We start from the raw sequence: 22,115 nt of genomic DNA, 5'->3' as shown, positions 1-22,115 counted from the left end.
TGGATTCTGCATCAATGAAGCATAAAACAACTGAGCTGTCAAGGGTATGGGGTGATCCAGTGAGGAACATATCTGCTTGTTTCTGTGTGCCCTTGAATGAAAATTGAATTGTCATAGATCAGAAATGCATTTGACCCCATGCATGAAATGTTTGTGCACAAATGATTCCTGATGCTGTTCAAGAGCTCGTGCTGTGCCTAGCTACTGCTTTTATGTAAACAAACTACTAAGAAAACTGTTCTTATGCAAGATAATGTGAAATGCTTTTTACTAACTAGATACGAGCTTCTTGCATGTACCATATGTATGTAAGCATGGGTACATGGAAAAAATGTAGCTTGCACCCTTGTAGCATGAAATGCATCAAGAATGGGTAAACAGATATCTGGCACCAAATGTTTGGGGAAATACTTTCATTTTAAGGAAAGTAGCAGAAAAAAATTAAAACGAGACTGCAGTTGTGGGAAAACAGCATTCACTGTCTGAAGATCTGCACAACTTTCACTGCAACTGGCAATTTTACCTTTCCTGCATGTCAGCAGGAGAGTAACAAGCTTGACCTTTGCTGGTCCCGTGCCAGTAACTTTGAAGAAATTCTTGTGTTACATTTTAGGATGAGCACCCCTCCTTGCCTGCCTGTCCTTATAGTTGTTTGCCCCCTCCCTGGGACCCTTGCTGTTTACCTTCTCATGCAAACTTTAGTCACTTGATGGCTTAATTAGTTTGCCAGGTTGAGATTGTCCTACAGAAGTACATGGGAATACCTGGAAACATTTTCTTTTAAGTTTGAACATCCCTTCATGTAAACCACTGTGTCGAGTAAAAGAGAAATATCTGGAAAAAACCCAGAATATTCTCCCTATGGATCTAGAACCGTTGTCATCTTTAGAAACAAGCAAAGTTTCTAAACAATCTAGAAAAGTTCGAATTCCTATCACAGGTCATGCAGATAAGTGCAGAGTGCTTGAATTGCAACCCCTGGCCGACTGCTGCATAGGCATACAGCTGAAAGGAGCAGCTTTGCACTAGGTAGCACCCTTCTAACCTATCAGTTCGCCAAGTTGTTCTTGGAGAAACAAAGCAATATTGACAAACAAGATGTGCAAACACGAAGCCATGGTTTTTATTTGGAATTCTGCCATGGGAGCAGCACGCGTGTGGCTGGAGGACTGCCTGCGTCTATGGATGGTCTGTACGCAGCAGATGGCATAGACGGCTGTGGTACTCATCACAACTCTGAAGTAGTGCTGTGAGTCAGGCAGCGTGACTGGCCTCTGAGAGGGAGGGAAGGGGTGTAGCTGTGGTGCCGTAGATCCTGAAGGTGGAGTTTTACCATCATCTCAAAGCGGTTTGTTGTAGACTTCTTTCTGGGTTGCAATAAATCAAATAATTTCCTCCACAGTGCCTGCTGGTGCGATGTCATTTAAGCAGAGTGTTCTGTGAGGATAGAGTAGTTAAGGTAGTTGTCTGGTTGTATGCACCTACTGGTTGTAAGCATGTTCACTAGTACAGAAACATTCACTAATACCCTTGAGACATTGTTCAATGTAAATGAACAATGTAAATAAATGCAATCAGTCCCTAAAGAGTAAGGATGCTTATCTAAAGGGTACCATGTAGTATAGTTTGATCAGGTCATAGGTCATATAATCAGGTGCCTAAATAACAGTCCTGTTGCTATGCCTGTTCAAGCTTTCTAAATAATGGATAACCCTCAAGGGGAAGGATGGGAGGAAAACGGATGATGCCTCTTCTCTTGGAATGAGGCAGAGGGAGAAGACAGATGGTTTGATGGCGACTAGCTTAGTTGATGCGGTGGTGAAGAACTCCTTAAGGGGTGCTCAAATTAGTTTTCCATGTGCGATGTAGTTCAGTATGGAAACTTCCTTTTTCTATCTACTTCGAGCATATTGTAGTGATTCAATGCATAAGCATTTAAGATTCATAAGGTGAAATTTCTTGACTTCTATCTGTTGCCCTTATTTGCTGGAGGTATTGGCTCAGCCCAGGCAAAAGCCAGGTGGCAGGTGAACCTGCAAATAAGGTGCATGAAGACTATTCCAAATAGTCAGCTGCATGGTGGTGCTAATCTGTAATTCTTAATAGCATTAAAAGGAGGACCCGTGTACTTCATTTTATGAACTGCTTATGTACACACATATCTGATAATCTTCTCCTAGGGGGCTTAGAGTATTGTTCAAAGAAAAGAGCTGTTCTGAGGCCCTCTTGCACTTTGCTGTTCATGCTTACATCTGATGTTTAACGAAACCAAAAGTTCTCTTCCTGTGTCTGCTATGGAAATTTTAAGTGTTTCTTAAAAAAGATAGGATGTTGCCTTTTTTAAGTGCCAGTAATGTTTGTAATAAAACCTGCACATTCTCTTCACATTTTGCCTTTTTGCAAAAACGGCTGTGTTTGTTCAGTTAGCGTACCCTCATGTCCCTTGGCAATTAAATTAAAGAATTTATGAATTTTAAGCAAGTAACAGTGTGATACTGTGTTGTTTGCCTTTGGTAGGTTGTTACTGATGTAACCAGGAATACATGTAACAGAACAGTTTGCAAAGTAACTGAGACAGGGAGGTTTCCGTAGTATTTCCTGTAGTTCCTAAGGTGCAAAGCAATTCAAATGAACTGCAAAGAAACCTTGAGATTAGAGGAAATTACTATGAATACAGACAAAAATGACTAAAATGTGTCCTATGTACTCAGTCTCTCCACAGCTTGTAAAGTCAGTTAAATTTAACGAGTTTCAGGTTTTGTGGAACAGCAAATGAAAGAAGTTAAAGAAAGAAATGTTTGTGACAAGCTCTTTAAAGTAATTTGTTTTGATGCTTCCTAAAGGCTCCTTTGTGAAAGTTTTAAATAGTTCTTCTGTTTTCAGAGATCTATGCAAACCTGTGTAATTCATTGCAACAAAACTGATGTGGAAATATTTAAACTATACAGTTGCTTTACCTTGATATGTCTCTGTCCTAATCTTTATTAGGAAGCCGTTCATGAAAGCTAGCTAGCTAAAGAATTCTTCTGATGACTGCACTTGAAGATGGTACAAGGGGTTATTGCTAACTCAAACTGCATGTTATTTTTAATACTGTATAAATTGAAGGAATGGGTATTTTGCTGGTGATTTTGTAGTAGCTGTCTATTCCGAATCCTGTTCCTGACAGATATGTGATTGCTCGCTTTCCCTTTCTAGTTTCCCCTTAGACAAGAACCTTGGCAATTAATGAAACTGGGTGGGTTTTTTTTCCCCTTTTGAAGCTGACAAGGGAAAGCTGTGAAGTTGGGTACACAAGGCATTGTATGGTATCTGTAAATATAAGGATGACCTTCTGCAACCTTCTCTGAAAAAACACTGCATCCTTTTGCTATCGCCTAGATAATCCTTATCCTGCTTGGCTTTTCGCCACCAGGAAGCTCAGTCCATGTGGCATCCCAGCGCTTGATTAGCAAGAGCGGCCACGTGGAACAGAGGTATTGGGTCTAATGTACAATTTCAATCTATACTTAAGTGTTCTGAACATGTGTGTTTATTATATAGTTAAGCATCTTCACTAACTGTTGGTTTTGCTTACAGATAAAGGTGGGCGCTGTCTGAATTAATAGTTCTGTTTGTTCAATCAGGTTTTACCACAGAGTCCATGTATTTAATTTATTTACAATTATACTATAGAACATACATTGTGTATTTAAAAAAAAATAATCCTAGACTGTAAAAAAAAAAAACTTTTGAAGCATATTTACTCTTGCTTAAAAATATCCAACAAAATGTGAAGCTGCTTCTGGGCATAATAAAAACGTGTTGTAAAACATGGAATTCTGGCAAGTGTTATCTTTGGAAAAACTAGTTAAAAGCATTGTATTCAAATCTTCGTAGACTGTGTCTTTGACTTTTGCTAATTGTTTCTCTAGGGGGTTTTTTGTGAGAACAATGTTTTGGAATGCATAGGAAGAACTTGTCTTAAGATTCCTATCATTTTTGTTTGTTTTTTTCAATTCATTGAAGTGTATCTTTATGTATTTAGGACTCAAAATACATAACAATCTCCTGTTATGGGGAAGAAGAGCATGTGTGTAGAGTGAACATTTGGGAACAGCTCTGAAGAGCTCTCCTGTTATGTTTTTCTCCTGTTACTGTTTCTTCAGTTTCTCCTGAAGGAAAGATGATACAAATAGCCAAGTAAAGAGAGTCATTTAAAATGTAACATTTTGGTCCAAACATATTCTTTCAGAAGAGTTTAGCTTTGGGATTTCTGTGGGGTTTTTCTTGTTTGTTTGTTTTGAAATTTCAATTGGATATTTCTTTTTCTATTCTACTGCATAAGTATTGGGAAGTTTATTGCTGTGATAGGGTTTTCTTTGATTTTTATTGTATCTTATTGTATGCCTTCCTGGTGTAAAGAGAAATCTGAGCTGCCCGGAAAAGTGGAAGGTGTTGGGGGCCACCTTTTAAAGACCTCTGTTACTGAAAATTGGGAAGTGTAAGAACCTTGAAATAAAAAGGTGGGAATTGCATAAACAAGCAGAATTTCTGAAAAATCTATCTGTGCTTCAGTAGGTGGCAGACCAGCAAAAACTGGGCTCTCACCATGCTGACTGGGGGAGGCAATACCTAAGAGAGTAATGATCAGTTGCAACACAAGCTGTCTTCTCCCAGAACTTCAAATGTCCGGGAAACAGAGTGGTTGCTCCCATGATTTGCAGGCCATATCACTGCAGGAGCAGTGCTCTTCTTCCACCCCAGCAAATACTGCAAGACTGAGAGCTGTTAAAGCTCCGACATACCAATCAAGTATTCCTGACTGCATTTTCAAATTTCTAACCGTGCAAACATTTAAGAAAATAAAAGTTGTCTCACTGTGCATTGCTTCTCTACTCCAATTGGAACATGCTTTCTTTCTGGTTTTATGTTTCTCTGTAAATAAGTCATATTTCAGACTAAATTGCTATGGCCATGTGTAAAGCTGAGTACAGAAGAATGAATTAAAAACTTCTTTCCCTGTAGACACTCATTTACATCTCCTTCATTAGGCTTTGGTCTCACGCAAACAAGATAGCAAGTGCGATGTTTATTTTGGTTTCTCTCAAATAACTGACCTCGCACCCTGTTAGGAAACAATGTCTTGGGCTAAACTTAAAGTAACAAACTCAGGCAGTGAGCAGCAGTAGTAGAAAGCCTGCTGAGCATCAGTGTGAGAAGCTGGCGTTACAATGGTGAAAGGAGCTTTAACCTCAGCAGCTGTAGTAAGCTGCTGCAGCAAAAAAATAATAGATATAGTTCTGTCTGGGAGTGAGGTGGATCCATTATTTCTGGTAGGATGTGTGTTGAGCTATGGTCATAAATTGAGGTGGCCGCCCCAGTTACAGTAATAGCCATGTTACTGCTTTTGGTTTGGTTTTCCTCTGCAGGATGTTAAAGGTAAAGATGGCATGCTAAGACTTTGTATTTTCCTCCTGGTGTCACTTCACAAAATTACTCATCTGTCTTAAACATAACAGACGCTGTATCTCTTCCAAAACCATTTCTGGGCTTTATAGTTTATTACTGTGACAACTCTGAACTTTCAGATTTCGAGGTCAAAATTATTCTTTTGAGAGCGTGTCCTGCAGCTTAGTCCTGGCTTTCCTGGTGTCTTTGCTCTGTGCAACTAGGTTCTGTGTGTTTGGGTTTCCGCTGGGCAGTGTTTGGGGTTAGTTTGCATTTGTTGCCGATTGAGGGGTTTCCCCCTGAGTTGGCTGCAGCAGTGTTAGTCACCTAATGGGGCTGCTGGGTTAGTGTGAGTACTTGAGGACGGGCATGTCCAAAATGCTCCTAGCTGCTGATGATTGGAGCTGAGGTTACTATTTTGGAAAGGTGAAAGACCAGCTGATACCAGTAGCTTTCTGAAAGCAGGAGGAAATAGGGATGGGCAAAACAATCATCTTGTGGGTTTTAAAACTGTTACGGATTTCCCATTACAAACACTGTAAGTAGAGGTTTTAATTTTCTTGTGGACTGTTGTCCATATGATTTGCATTTCCATGTTTATAGACACATTCCTCCGATCCCTGTGGTTTCACTAGTGAGACAGAAAAATACAGCTAGGTTTCTCTCATTCAGAGTTCATAACTGGTTTGTTTTATATTAGTATACTGCAGACATTCATATTTGAAGAAAAAAGTAATGTATTATGGCTTATAAGATGCATTCAGAAAAAGCTTGTTCTTTAAAATCTGCAAAAGGCTCTCTGCTGATACTTTTCCTCTTTATAAAAATAGTTCTTTGGACACATCTGAAAACTAGTAGTTATTTTGAGTATCTGAATGTTTGAGCACACAGCCTGAGAGTTTAGGGGCATTACTTTAATTTTTTTCTAAAAAGCTATCAAGCATCTGACTGTCATCACTGGGAAATTTGTGGTAAGTGTATTTGGAAATAACACATTAAGTGTCAGAGGTTCCTGCAATCAGGAAGAACCTTAATATACTCAGTTTGATGGTGTAACTTGTTTTTCCCAAGCTGAGATGTTGGGGGGTTTTGTGTGGTAGATGCAAGCTGTTTGATTATTGTGGAATATCATATGTATTTTAGACTGAAGACTTTATATTTTAAAATATCAACACTTTAAAAAAAATAGTAGCATTGCATTGACATACCTTAGTATTGGTAAGGTAACTTGTTGGCTTAAGTTAAGCCAAAACTCATAACTGGTTGCTTCTCCTAATGGTAAGGAGCACGTTTGAATTACACAAGCTTACTCTGTTCGTGTTAGCTGGTGCAGAGGTTTGTTCTTTAGAAGAAGTTCACAGCAGAATAGCTATAAATATTGATGATGTGAATAATGTTGTTTTGGATAAAGATAACTGGAGGGAGGAAGGAAGGAAGAAAGAAAACTTTGTTGCTGTTGTCCATAACTGCAGTTGCAGCTCTTAATATAACTTGAGAGTTTACCAGTGGAATAGTGTGTGAGGTCAGATGGAGCTGAGACTAGGAAATAACAGGGTGATTCACTTTTCCAAAGCAATTTTGCTTTTTTTTTTACTTTTAAACAACTCTTAATTGAAAAAGAACAGAGTAATGTAATTAGAACGTTTTTGTTGTCATTGCTAGTGATAACTTTTCCTCCTGCTTAATCTTTTTTTGTTGTACTGCAGTTAATGCATTACAAAACCCCTTCAATTAAGTGGGGAATGTTTTAAAACAAAGATAGATATTTTTTTTTTAACATTTATTGCCTTTTGACTTTTTCTTTTGACTGCAGAAACAAAAGGACACTTGTTTTCCTATTCTTACTTGGCCAGAATAGAAATCAAAATAGCAAAATAACTACTGCATTTGGAGGGTGGCAGCTTTAATAAATCAGTTAAATACTTCAGAGTTCATAACTCTTCCTTTTTTCTGTGTGGAGAATTTTTTATGAACACTTTAATGCTTTACCTCGAGTATTGCCTTGAAGACTTAAGACAAAGTGCAGCACTGTTCTGTTTATAGTAGCTGCAAAAAATTACTTATTTCCTCTGTAAATCACTGGAAATGATTAGAAGTATGCATTTTTCAGCAAAAAATAACATTACACTGTATTAGTCTCTTGGATTTTTTCTTTTTGAAGGAAGGCTGTTTTGGAGTGCTACAAACAAATGAATAGTTGTTATTATGGATTGTTATTAAAATCATTTAGTTGTTGCTTTAGAGTGGTGTGTGTTCCCTGCTCCAAAGGATCTGTCACCATACTCCAGTTTAATAAGTCACTGAAAGAACATTAGCTTATAGCTATGCGAAAGTTTAAAATTTGATGAAGCAACAATTTATTGTGCAAGGCTACTAGTGGCACTGGTTCTGCATATTTTAATGGAAGTATTGAGCCTCAAACAAGGCTAAATGAAAATGGTAACAGTGCACTGTTGGTGATATTACTGCAGAAAGATCCCTTTAAGAAATAAAACCCATGTCCTACAGCTGAATGTGTGCCTCTTCTCTCCATGCACTGTCCCCCAAACAGATTAACTGAACCTATCAAAATTTAACTTCAGCAGAGCACAGCTATAGTTTCTAGTTCAAAAGGAATTTAGAACCGCTATGAATGACCTTGATAATTGACACCATCAATAGTTTGAACTTCTATGAACTCACCTTTGTACTGTTATTCCTAAGGGCATGGCACTAGCTTTACTCAATTTTGAATTTTATAAGTATAACCAACTTTGGTCTTTCATGTGATAAGTGGAAACTTAGGGCACTTTTCTCCCAAAGGAATAACGAAGTCTGAAAACTTGGTATTTGTGACACACAGAAGTACCGAGCAGATCTGTAAGCATGTAGCAAATGGACAGATATTTCATCATACACGCCCATCGTAGAAATATGAAAAAAACACCACCTCCCTCAAACAGTGCATCTGACAGTGGGTGTGTTGCATTATGTTCTCTGGCTTTATTGCTAATCCATTTGCAAATAGGCGGGCACAAGGATTATGGGCTATGGCACAGTAGTCGGGCTCTCTTCCCTGCTGCGTTATCCAGTGAAGTGGTGCTTCTTGAGTGACCGTGTCTCTTGTGGCTGGGAGTCAGGTTTGGGAGTCAGGTTGATATCAGCAGCTCTGTTGTTTCAGAAAGCAGAGAGCTGGGCTGTTGGTGGACAGTTTCTTAGGGATCTCTGTAGGGATTTCTCACAATCCTTTGCATGGCTTTGGGATTTCCTAACATTGCATGTTTGCAGGGAATGTAATTCTGTCCACCATACTGTGGGGATGTTTCTTCTCAAATGTTTATACTACCCCCCTGCAATGGGAGCCCTTTCTCTTCCATGTTACGGTCATAATACGCTTGCATCACTTGTGTTAGGTTTTTAATTCCTTTTCCCTCTCTCTGAAAAGCATTCCATATACTTCTCCTGGAGTTCTAGGAATAATAATAAAAAGAACCCTATTCCTCTTCCTCTTAGTCTCTTTTTCCTTGTTTCTTCAACCTTCTAGTGCTTTCTTCCACTCATCTTTATTAGCAGAGAGGAGCTGTGGGGAAGAGGGAGTCTCCTTGTCTAGATTACGAACACTCAGGTAGGACATAATCTAGTTCTTGAATCTGGGAGCTTTGCAGAAGGATGGTGGTTGGAACTGGCCATATCAAGGGAGGAGGATTAACATGTTTTGCATTTGGGGTTGCTTTTACAGCCTTCTCTGAATGCGCCAATATAAATCCAAAACTAATCCACTGCAAATAGAATTTCCCTGTGTAGAACAGTGCAAAATAAAGGAGATTTGGATTGTTAAACAGGCTATTTAATTCCACTTGTTTTCAGTTTTCTGTATAAATGATCCTATTTGCTCATGGATCAAGTCAAACTTGATACTTTTTTTTTATTCTAGATGTTTGTGGCAAAGCACTGTCCAGCTCTTGTTTATGTCTCAATTTCTTCAGTCTGCTGGAAGAGGTTTTCTTCGATAGTTTGTCAAAGCTTATTGAAGTTCTTTACATTAACTACTATATTAAATATAAAATATTGCATCCTAAAGTTGTCTTACTCTAGTTTATGTGACTGTTTTCTTTTGTCTGGGAATTTTACAGACATGTTGTAAGGCAGCTGCAGTTGGAAACCTGCTGCTGTGTCTTGGAAGACAGCTGAAGTATTATTCTTTGTGTGTGCTTTCAGACTACTATTTGGCTGAAGACAGTGTAGTGATTCTTCAAGTCTGATATGTCAGAGTGTGCTGACGAGGAACTGTTTTAACAGAGGTGGTTTATTTAATCAGTCTTGTTAAACTGTTTCGACCATTCAAGCTGGTCTGACGTATCTGTGCAGGGCCAAGTCTCGTTGCAATGCTACTAAAAGGCAGTTTGTAGGCTATTTTCTTTGAAGACTGATGTTTTGGCCACAGACGAAGGGACGTACTTCTGTCTTCTGAGGTTTTGTTGATTTGTTACAAGGCGAACAGCAATAGCTGGGTACTTTATGTTAGCAAAAGTAAGCTCTCAAATGTGACAACACTTCTAAAGTAGAATAGCGTATTGCCAATTGGAGGGGACACGGTAACCAAGCACTCTAAGCTCTATAGACCGTTTTTTTTTCACCTTGCTTTTGTGGTTGATTTTGGGGGAGTAGAGTACCCATAGCTACCTCAATGATCAGATTGGGCTCTGGGTGTACTAATGCCTTGCTGGTTGCATATGCTCACTGCCCCCGGGGCTGGTATTGCTTTTTTTCAGTGTTAAGGAGGACATGATTTAGACCAATAGTCTTGGGGTAAAACACTCAGTGAAATAGGATGAAGGTGACTATAAGCATTTCTTACAAAAGGGAAGACAATTCCCCCTCATCCTCAACTTCATGGGATCAGACCAAGTCATGCACTTCATCCTGGTCCATTCCTACTCAGATGCAAACCAGGAATGGTTGGCAGCGTGTGGCTCAAATAAAGCAAAATCTGTTAACCCTAACAAAAATTGAGATTTGTTGCTAAACACCTAGTTCCTCTAATATTCCTTTCCTGGTTTAATGACTCCGGAATCTTGAATGCTCTGGTAGTAGTATAAACGGAAATCCATAGTTTTGATAATAAAATTTATATGCATAATGCAGTCCCCTATGGATAAAGGTTTAACTAACTTAATAGAGCTTACTCAATATTAGTTACTCCTTGACCTCATTAGGAAAAGATGGAAACTGTACTGTCCTTACAAGCTGCAAACTCTTTGACACTTTGATCGCTGTTCTGATCGCTGTTAGCATTGACAGCTGCTGTACTGAAAGGGAGGGAAACGTGAAACCTGGGGGCCGTGTGCGATACGGTATCGCAGCTCAGGACAGCATGAATCTGCATTGTGTGTGATTACCGGACAGTAAATCAGCTGTGCTGTGCTGGAGCCAGAAACCAGTAGCTTTCACACTTGCTGCCTGTTTCCCACTCATTGTAAAGCCCTGCCCTATCACTTGATAGACCTGGAAAGGAAGCGCAGAGGAAGCGAGTGCCACTGCTGGTTCAAAATGTTCCAGGGTGACTGGAAAGTTTGAGCAATGGCCTGGGTGAGAAGAACAAGACCTTATTGACAGGGTTCAATCCTAGTCAAGTCTGTTTCCCATCAACTTCCTAAGTAATCACAGTCTTTCTTTTTTCATCTCCTTTGCACTCTCTGGGACTCCCACTTTCATCTCCTTTTTATTTTATATATTTATTTATTTATTTTAGTGGACTGAGCAACCAAGGATAATTGGGAAGTTTTTTTCCCTCTGATCGACCTCTAGTAAATTCTGGAGGAATTACTAATGAAAAAGATGACAACTACATTAAAGGTAGTTGTCATTCCTGCCTTTGCCCCCATGTTTCTCCAGAGTTTCCATTGCATATTCTTTTAACTTCTCCTTTCGATAAGGTCTTGTTCTTTTCATTTGGTGTACAGAAATACATACTGTTCCAGTGATGCCATGGCACGTGTGGTTTGTCATGTTCCAGATCAACCAGTGTCACAGACTGGTGGCTGTTGGCTTATGGCACTGTAAAGTTATGTGAACACGCAGATATACATGTAGTGGAAGAAGTATGTAAGCTGAGACTTTTCCTTAGTTTCAAGGTCTTCTAGACTGTGTAAGACTTTATGAAACATTTATACCATAAAGCCACTCACTTTTTGTAATGCTGCAGTTTTAAACATACAGCAACATGCCCCTTGTACACTGTACCATGCCATTCTGCATCATTTTGCCATCAATGTAGTAAGCAGTTTCCACTGGCAGTCCCGCTGCTCTAGGGCCTTCTAGTGCATCTCACATTTCTTATTTCAGTATGTTATTCTCCTTAAGCTGTCTATGAGATAAGAAAAGTTCATTTAAACTGAGGTGAGGTTTTTCTCTGGAGAAACATGCTTTTAAAAAGAGGATGAGAGAGATGTCTAATTTTGCACTTAAATGTCTCTGGCCATGATCACGGCAGAGCTGATCTACATTACAGAGTTTAAGCATGTAAGCATAGGTGGCATCTCATGCTTTTATAGTCTTTCTGTAGTAAGTCAATTGACTCTGGTGGAATACTCTCACATATTAAAGGAACAACCAGTTCAAAAAGTCGGTGAAAAGGTGCAGATTCTTTGGGCATGGGTAATATTCACTGAATTGGTTAGCAAGCATTCTTCTGGAGGGGTAAACTTTGCTGGGTTTGTGATACTGTGTACACATTTATAAGGATAATATGACTTGCTGTATTTGGTAATCCTGGCAATAGTGATGCCAGGAAAATTATCTTATTTCAGGAAAACATGCGCTAGCATGTGTTTTTAAGTATTTGCTTTTTGGGAGTTTAATAATTTAAGTTTGACAAGGACTTAAAAGGAAGGAAAAAAAAAAAAAAAAGAAAAAACCTCCAAACCAAAACAACCCAAACTCTCAACCCTCAATCTATAAAATGTGAAAATGGTTTTTATTCAGTAGTATAAATACAGGCTGTTCTAGGGATATTTTTGAAAACTCAGTTAGGCAGGCAGAATTATTGCTGCCTTCAGAAAGCTGGTGGAAGCAGCATGTGTGCAAGGGAGACACGAGTGTGACACAGTGCTACAGAGGCACATTAGTTTTCAGAGTATGCCAAGGTTGCACCAATTTTTCTAGAATGTTTTTCCTTCCCTATCTCCAAAATAGTTAAAATTCAATAACTGTGGTTAGGATATTTTGGAAAGATGTCCCCAGGCACTTTATAATGGAACTTGGGAAGAGATTCAAGAGACGGGAGTTCTCAACCAGCATTTGTAAGCAACTTATCTTAAAATATACTGCTGCTTAATCTAAAATTAACCAAAAAGCATCTATAGTATTTTTGGGTCAGTGTATAAATCTGGAGAAATCAAACTATATGCTTGTTACCCCGGTCAACTCAGTGCAAATTTTTTTTTTTCTTCCCTTTTTTGAGACCTTAACCAGTCCAAATCTCCCAGGCCCATTCACTGTTTCTAACATTTTCCTATATCTTACTCTTCCCAGGATGGATCGTACTTGGCTGAGTTCCTGCTGGAAAAAGGCTATGAGGTGAGTGACTCGGTGACCGGCTGTGGGTTGATGGAGTCGTTTGGATGCTGCAGCTCCAGCTTCCTCTGCTTCTGTCCTTCTCTGTGTATGTTTTCCACTCCAGCCCTAGATAACAAATCAAAACTCTGGAGAGGAATGTGCAACATGGCCTGTAATCATGCCAGCTTATTGTACTATTTATCATCTAATGTCCACTGGTGGATTCCCTCTTCTCCTCAGGGTATAGCTGCTTTGCATGTTTCCCGCCAACTCAGATAAGCAGCAACCTGTGTGAGCCAAAACTGTAAGGAATTAGGGAGTAATTTATGATGCAATGTACCACATAAAGGAATAAGAATCTCTTGTTTGTTCTCTTTCTCCCTCTCTCTCCATGCTAGAGGCCCTTTTATTTTGGCAGTTATACTTCAGCAATGAAACCCTTGCATTTGCTTTCTCTGTTTAAAAAGCAAAAAAAAAAAAAATCAACCCAAACCCCAAAATACACTTAGTGTTATTTTCCACTCCTTCTCTTGGATTAATTATAGTCTTGCTTAGCACATGATTTTAATTTACATTTTCCTTAAAATAAAGGGAGTCTGATTCCTTACTTCTTGCTGCAAAATTTTCCCTGACAAAATCGTCTCTTTTCTGGCCCAGCAAACCAACAATCACATTATTATGATATGATTTGATGGCTTTGAACTGTTGTGGGCATATATGTGAGAATGTTTGTCTTTTCAGTCATGAAAGATGCTTCCAAAATGAATGATAATAGAAGGAAATGGGTGGTCAGATTAATGTCCCCACAATGTAGTATTTTCTGGGTTTTTAGTAAAAGCTAATGCTCATTCTAATATTGGATTTTATTACTTCTGTTGTAATACTGCTTCATAGCTTAGTGAGAAGTCTCTTCTCAGCCAGCCAGTCTGTGCTTTCCATGCTTTTGCGTGTGGTTAATCTTGCCTTGCTTGCTCCATTCTTTCTCCTGCTTTGTTGATTGATCTGCTTATTGGTGTTGGTTTTTCAGTGTTGTAAATCAATTATTTTTACTATTTCTCCATTCCATTTGGGGAAGAGACATAATCATTGTGGTTGCTTCTGCCACTTTAAAGGCAAAAGCACATGCTCTCTCCTAGTTCACAATGAAATTGGGAACTGTGAACTGCAGCTAAAATGAAATATAACCCTTCCACAATAGAAAGGTTACAATAATTGGGTAGAGCGTTTTTTCTTCTGTTCTTCAACTCTCCATCAATTTGTTGGAATTCTTTTCTGTGTTCCCAGTTAGACCTCTGCTCCTGAATAACTGAACACGAGAGTACATGTGTTAACTGATTGCCTCCCTGACTAAGATGGCTCGTTTGACCTTTTTTTTAATTTCAATCTATTTAAAGGTCAAACCCTATTGAGAAAAATCCACTGATCTTACATTCTTAACTAGATTAACCAGTTTGCACACATTTTGGCTTGTCACAAAGTTCTCATTTCACCTGTCCTATGCAGACAAAGGTACCTTTCATCAGTTTTTTTACAGTAATATTGCTGTCATGGATTAAGCATTTGGCAGGTTTTCTTTCTCTTGTATGTGCATACCAGAAAAAGGAGTGGGAGAAAAAAGAGAAAAGGAAAAAAAAAAAAAGCTGGGTTTGCATGTTTTCTTGTTATCGCTGGATGCAACAGGCTTTCTGGATTTGTGTTTGCTGAAACTTTTTGAAGTCCTGGGGTGATTGCATTTAGCACATCTCATTGGTCAAATGTTGGTATCACAGTCATTCAGCTGACACAAAGCTCTTGCAAGCACAATCTTTCATCAAGCTTTGAGCTGGCAAGATTTGACTTATTGGTCAATCATTTGCGTGAACTTGAATTTCAGCATGACTTCATTCAGAGATACATAATTGAGAGCTCAAGCAGTCTCTCATCAGGACTTTAAGCCAAAATATTTAATTTTGCTAGAAGAGTTGTAGAGTGTTTCAGTTAGCTTCCTTTAGAATAATTTGATGCTTTAAAATTGCAAAGTCTGGTTTTTACCTAGCAAAACAGATGTTCATTTGAGTACTCAAAATATCTCCAGCATCTTTTGAGAAAATGAAGTTATTATGGAAGTGTCGCTTTATGAAAGTGTTAATCTGTAAACATTATGTCCCTATAAATTATCCACACATTCTATAAATAATTATTTTGATAGGGCTTTTAACTGCATAACTTTGAAAATCTATCTTCATAAATTCACTACTTGATGGAAATTTCTTTTGGGGGCCATGTTTCTCAGCTCCCCATTGATCCTCAAAGTGCAAATATTTTACTCAGTTCTGGAAAGTTAGCGTTTGAATTGTAGAACAAGGTACGTTGTGAGCTTTTTGTGTGGCTGGGCACGCAAGATTTTATGCAAGGAAACTGGCATCATAGATTTGACTTGCAAGTTGTAAAGATGAAGCTATTCAGCTATTATTAGAGATCTTGCCACCAAAATGTTACTGTTAAAGCAGCGAACTGTTCTCACTCTGCGGTTGTGCACACCTTTTTACTCAGTTAAGTTTCAGACTTAAGATGGAATAAAAAGTTTTCTGTGTCAATAACCATAGCTTGTGTTATGTGTAAAACAAAAATCCCCAAATAAAACAAAACCAAAACCCCAAACACTGCCTGTTCCTGCTGGTATATTCTCGCAGGTACAAGTTAACATGAAATGAGAGAGTAAAGCGATGGCCCAACCCAACCAAGTGTAGGACGCATCAAAAAGGGATCATTTTCAGAAATATAGGTCAGGGAGACATGGAGGACAGTCAGATGCCAAAGCTTGATTTCACTTGTGCAAGCACAACTTCTGCAGCTGGTAACCTAAGCTAACATGAATTTTGGCAGCAGGCATGGAGCTATCTTGCATAAGGAGGAAATGGGATCAGTGGTTGAACAATTTCTCTAATGTATTAGAGACAAACGGGCTTTTCTTTAATGTTAGTCAGAACCAATGGGGTTTTTTTCACTGACTTATTTATCGTGGCTGGTTAAAGGAAATTCCCAACCTGCGTTTCAGCCTTAGGCTTGCCTATGTGTCTTGTAACCCACCGGAGAACACTGACTCATGAGGTCCACAAAACAGCACTGACTGTTCTGTTCTTCCAACACCCCAGGAAGTGAATAACAGCTGTTTTCTAAAATATATTTGGGCCTTACAGCTGCTGCCCTTTCTTTCCGCTTGTCTTTTTCTTCCCTTCTTTCCTCTCTGCTCCCTTTCTCCCTTCCCTAGCCCCATTTCCTGCTGCTGCTTTTTCCATGCCCATCATCTCTGGCTCCAGAAAGACTTCTCTGCAACCTGGGAGGAGTGGTTATCTTGGAATTCACATATTGCTTCTCCAGCTCCAGTAATGTTGGCAAGTCTTACTTGGAGATGGTGCTCTAGGGCAACTCAGTGTGTTTTCTGTACTGTGTGTGATGCTTGGGTTGCTAGTGATGTCAACAAGGGAGAAGGTGAAACCACTCAAGGGTACTAAAATAAATATGACAGCGTCAGAGCTCATCTCCAAGTATTTTGTTACGATTTGGATAACTGCCTTTAGGAATAGAGACAAACTCTGATTACCTGATGTAAGGCTTAGGCTCCTGTATATGAAAAGAGTGATGATGATCACTTTCTCTTAATGTTTACCACTTTCCTTTTGTATTTTTCATTGTTCAATCCCCAGGTGCATGGCATCGTTCGTCGGTCTAGTTCTTTTAATACAGGCCGGATTGAACACCTCTATAAGAACCCACAGGCTCACATTGAAGGAAGTAAGACTTTGTTTTTATGTTTAAGTTTGGTTTTTTTAGTCTGTGGTGTGTGTTTGGTGGAGAAAGGTCCCCGGGAGTAGGAAGGGAATCCCAGTTTCCTCTACCTAAATGTTATTAACAAGTAGTTATTTTTTAAGCTGTGCTTGATATAAGGTTGGTTATTTAAAACAAAAAAACCAAACAAAAATCCTTGATAGCTAAGCTGCTCTTTTCTCTGTTTGTGTTAGCTAGCTGCTCTATCTCAGAAAAGTGACAATTTTTCTCTGATAAAAATGTGACGTAAAGTAATAGATATTCTTGTGTGTGTGAGTTACCGAGAGGGGCCAGGAAGGCAATTTCTGCTGTGTAGAAATGCTGACACAGTTCACACATAGCTAGGCAGCAGCAGTTAGAAAATGGCTGGGCCTGCAAAAAGCTACGAGAAGTTGAAAACACTGAGATATCAGAATAGTAAAATGGGTTTTTTAGAGGCAGTTATCTTAAGCGCTCCACTTCTGTTTCCTCATGAGCTTCTTAGTGCCTGATGGAGGTGAAGGTTTGGGGACAGCCTGTATGACAGCATGAATAAGACATGATCAATTCTTACTGATGACAGGAAGAATGAATCTTTGGACCTTCTGAATTTCTACACCCAAGGAAACGATTACCTGTTTTTCCTGAAGGAAAGGCATTGCTCTTGGAAATTTGCTGACAATTTACTGTATTCTCTGTTACCGTTGATAATTTGGAAAGCTGAAATTATTACCTTTAGTGTACACTTTGCAAAAACTGTTTGAGTATTTTACCTTAAAGAAGGTTAATTAGTCACTTAATGAGAAGAAGCTCAAATGTTGGATGGCTCCAGTTCAGCAAAGGGATTGAGCATTTTAACAAGCATATAGTTCTCTACGCTGTGCATATTTTGTAGAGTTGTGCAGACTGACACTGTCCTAAATAGTCCAATTTAAGGTATTGTTAACACTAAATATCTCCATGCTGTAAATAAATCTCATGTATTCTGAAGTCTGCTTCCCACCACGGTTAAACAGAGCCTGTTTTTATCAAATTGTAATATATAATGCAACTTTTAGATTTCACTTGATCTTTGCTTGTAATTTTTAAAAAATATTTAATTTCCAACATGACTTCAGTGGTATTTGCTGTGAATAGTTGCTATTTACTGTACATTGCTCCTTAAAATATCTGACAAAGTAGGATAAAATTGAATAAAATATCTTCATGAAGAATACTGAAACCTGTGCTTCCGTCAAGGACAATGTAAGAACTGTGTTTCCTATGACTTACATTCATGGCTCACAAGGTAAAATCAAGCAAAAAAAAAAATCAAATGGTAACCTGTGCATTGTGAGGACCACCTTGTGAATATGAAAAGTGATTTGAGAAGACAATGTAAATTGTGATAAATATGTATATGCACATTTAAGGAAAGGGATGGAAGAAAGGAAAAAAAGCAGACCTTAAATGTTTTTCACCACTTATCTTATTTTCCTTTAACTGAGGAATGCAGCCATATGAATGGGAGGAGGAGGAGGAATTGGACTTGGAATCTCAGGAAAGGCTGCTCCATGGAAACTGCTTGGAAACAATGGGTTTCCAGGCAGTACTGGAGGAAGCAAAGAAGCAATAGTTGTTGATGTGAGCAAACCCTAATTTTGTCTTTGCCCTATGTGTTCTTCCCATGAGGAATTGATTACATATTGCAAGATGATGATATTCATAGACAGTGAACCTCTTTATACAAAAAAAATTAGGGAGAACAACAAGGAAAACAAGGTGTTTCCTGAAGCGAGCCCTCCAGCTGTTGCTTGCTAAGGAGGTTTTTAGATTGGATAATACTACCAAACCCCAAAGGTTTTGGCACTTGATCTGTGTTTATAAATCTTTACACCAAATAAACCTCATTGCTAGTAACTCTTTCCACTTAGCCTATTAATCCTGAAAGACCTCTTTTTCATGGGTCAGAAAATGAACAAAGCCTCATGCTCTGCTCCCCTTCAAAAAAACCAAAGAAACAAAAAAAAAACCAAAAAACCAAAACAACAAAACCAAAAAAAGCAAAACCAAAAAAAACCCATTTGGACAAGAAGCTTTGAAGACTTGATGGTAGACCAAAATGGGCATTCCCCTTCGAGAGCTTTAAATCTAAGGTAATGGTGGGAGGGTGTCTCTGATGCTTGGCTCAGCCCAGCTGGCAGCCCACCTTCCCCTGGGAAGCTCTGAGACTGCTCTCTGGCCTGGGGATGGTGGCAGAACTGGATGTCTTCGGTGTAGGAAGAGGGAGCCTGGCTGTGGCACCTCTTTCCTGCCGAGCTGCTGCTTAGGCTGGAAAGGAACCAGTTGTTCTTTCACACCCTAAGGCTCCTACAGAGCTGCTGCTGCTCCCTGGGCCTCCTCTTGTAACAGTGTCCTCTGCTCAGTCCTCTCCGAAAGGCTGGTTCACCTGGCAGGGAGATTTTATTTAACTTCCAGCCAAGGTAAGCAGAGGAAGAGGAGGGCTGCCTGGTGCCTAGGGGAAGCTTTCCTTTCTGGTACAGAAAGGGTAGTGCATTTGGGTTCTTCCCTGCTCCCATCAGTCCACAGAGTTGTCCTGAAAAATGTGGTAATTGCCATCAGAGAAATTGGTTAGGTGGTGCTTGCTCTTGGTCTCTATTCAGTGTTGCAAGAAAAATGTCGCAGTTGTTCAGGTGGTCTGGGCACCGACAGTTTTGAGGATTGCAGGTGAACACTGATATCCAGATAGTTTTATCCTATAACCATTTGGGATCTTGTGCATGCTCTGGCCCACAGGCAGAACTGGTTTCATGTATTGAATTTCATTTGGGAAGCAGAACAGTTGCATTCCGTACAAGTGGAAATGTGGTGGTGGTCCAGCACAGCCTGTATAGAACTGGTGGCAGGAATGAAGGCAGCCCGCACCATGGATAATTGATGTCTGTGCACGAGAAGGGTCATAACCTGCTTGCCAGCCCTCATATTTAATCACAGCTATCTCTTCCTTTTAAAAAAAGTTGCATTACTATTCCCTTACCTCTTAGCTATAGCTTCAACTGGGTCTTGAAGTCTCTTCAGAACCGTCCTTCTCAAGCAATGTGGATGTAAAAGCAGATTTCAAGAATATACTGTGACCTGCTGGGCTGTATCACTTTATCAACCTGAAAAGCCTCAAGTACCTGTTAAATAGGAATGTGCAAAGCTGAACACCTGAGAACTGCATGATTTGTTTACTTCTTTGCTGCCTTAAATTGTTAAAACAAACAAACAAACCATAACCCCCCCAAACCAGCTTAAATAAAAACAAAGTTCACATATCTCTACAGCATTTTAAAAAAAATGTACTGTGGATTCATATGGTAGTCTCTTGTAATAAACTTTGTATTTCTTGGTTTCAGGATTAAAAAAAAGGAAAAAAAAATCACATTGATTACATCTGTAGATGATATAGCCCCAAAAAAGTGGTGGCTGTTATCAAATGGGAAGACCGTTAAACTGTAGTGAAATAGGAATTTCTTCTTTTTCCTGAAGATAGGGCAATATAAACATAAATTTATTAAGGTCAAAAACATCAAATGAAAATCTGTATAAATATGGCAAGTAAATGTAAACAGCCAATTTATCAATAGTTATAACAAGATTTTTCTTTTTGTTGAATAGATATGTGAATAGCAGTGTGGTGGTTTGATCTTTTTAAAATAAGAGGAAAATGAGACCTGTTTTATCAGAATGAAGTTCACTTTTGGAATAATTTCTTGACAGGTCAGGGTCTGAAACCAAGGACAGGTTGATAAGGCATTGCAGCCTGCTCTTTTAATTTTGACAGGAGTTGGTCTCATGCTCTTACCTACTTTTTCACACAAATTAGAAAGTAACTCAGGAAAGGGTAACAACAGCTGTGTGACTGATGTATCTAACCACATTTGAGATTTTGGTGTGTAATATCATGAAGCATGTTTTATTGACAGTTACAATGTTCTCTGAAATTCCTTTCCAGTGTGTATCTATATTTTTTTAAATGGAAAAATAATAGTAATAAATGCAGTGGGTTGTACTGTAATGTTACCTAAATGTTCATCTTGTACACGTACCTTAGACATTTTTGTTGTGTTGTGAAATTATATTTGCAATGAGGAACTTAAACATGTGCAATGTTTTGGGGAAGGAGGAGAATGCTATTTATGTATGCTTAAGAAGTTATTAAAAACATTTGTGAGTGAAAGATTGGAAGCCTAAACTAAAATAATGTGCTTTTTTTGTGGCTGAAATTCTGTGTATGATATTGATCTAGTTTATACAACCTGGGTTAATGAAGTGTAAACTATTAAACAAATGCTATAAATGTTGCTAGGTAAATCAGATTATTGAAAAGAGAATCTGAAACAGTATTCATTACTCCTGTAGGGAATTATATTTTGTGCTGAAAGCAGGGAAAAAACTGAAGCAAAACCTTGTTCAGTCGGTGATCTCTTAACTTTGTCCAATAAATGTTTACTTGGATTTTAAACCTGGAATAGGATTTGGACCAAGAATGCCATATTGTTCTGGGACTAAAGTGTGTTAACTCTGTGTTCTTAAACTCTGAAGACATGAAGCTGCACTATGGTGATCTCACGGACAGCACCTGCCTGGTGAAGATCATTAATGAAGTCAAACCCACTGAGATATACAACCTGGGAGCTCAGAGCCATGTCAAGGTGAGTAACTTCTAGCACTGAGAATTGTGACTGTGCATTGGTGGTGGTATACTGCTTTGATTCATTTAGGCTGCAGCATTTATAGCTGTTCTAACAACTGCTAACTTGGACAGGTAAACACTGCCTTCAGTCAAGATAGTTGTGTTTGTGGTGCTGAATTACTGCATGAGTCTTGCTACTGAATATATATGATGATGTCAGATTAAGTGAGGTTAAGTTGTCATTATTAACAAAATCCATAGGTTTAAAAATCTGATTTTTCTACCGTGTGAAACAACTTTTGCTGTAGAGTTTGCTGCTGATCAGTCCTAGTGAAGTTATGCAGCATTGTTAGGCCAAACGGCGCTTAGAACCACATTATTCTGTTTGCATTAAAATCAATATGTGTATCTGAGTGTGGCAATTCTAGAGAGGCTTCGCCTATACCAGTTTTCATGCAGGTGGTATTCTTTGAAAGATTGACCTACAAATAGAGAAAACAGCTTTGCTACTACTTGCACTATTATAACATTTCTGGGGTTTTGGTTGGAAAAATCAAATTACAGAAACTGAAACAAAAAGGACTTGTTGAAGATGAGTAACTTGACCCTGGCAAGTAGTGCTGCGTTGCAAGGAAAGGGGTGAATGTCTTCACCAGAGACCTTGAACAGCTCTTACCATTAAACTTTGGCTATGTAACCTTACTGG

The 22,115-nt window shown here is 38.9% G+C and overlaps 1 protein-coding gene across 1 annotated transcript in view; it reads left to right on the top strand.

The window, feature by feature from the left end:
• Window positions 1-22,115, top strand: part of GMDS (GDP-mannose 4,6-dehydratase) — a 429,715-nt gene that overhangs the window by 57,401 nt on the left and 350,199 nt on the right. The window contains exons 2-4 of the mRNA XM_052780355.1: window positions 12,943-12,987; window positions 16,653-16,740; window positions 21,319-21,428. Coding sequence (XP_052636315.1) covers window positions 12,943-12,987; window positions 16,653-16,740; window positions 21,319-21,428 — 243 coding nt within the window. The remainder of the gene's footprint in view (window positions 1-12,942; window positions 12,988-16,652; window positions 16,741-21,318; window positions 21,429-22,115) is intronic.

This window comes from Harpia harpyja, chromosome 1 (assembly GCF_026419915.1).
Source record: "Harpia harpyja isolate bHarHar1 chromosome 1, bHarHar1 primary haplotype, whole genome shotgun sequence".
NCBI classification, from domain to species: Eukaryota; Metazoa; Chordata; class Aves; order Accipitriformes; family Accipitridae; genus Harpia; species Harpia harpyja.
The sequence above is the reverse complement of the archived record's forward strand: the minus strand, read 5'-3'. Positions and strand labels throughout refer to the sequence as shown.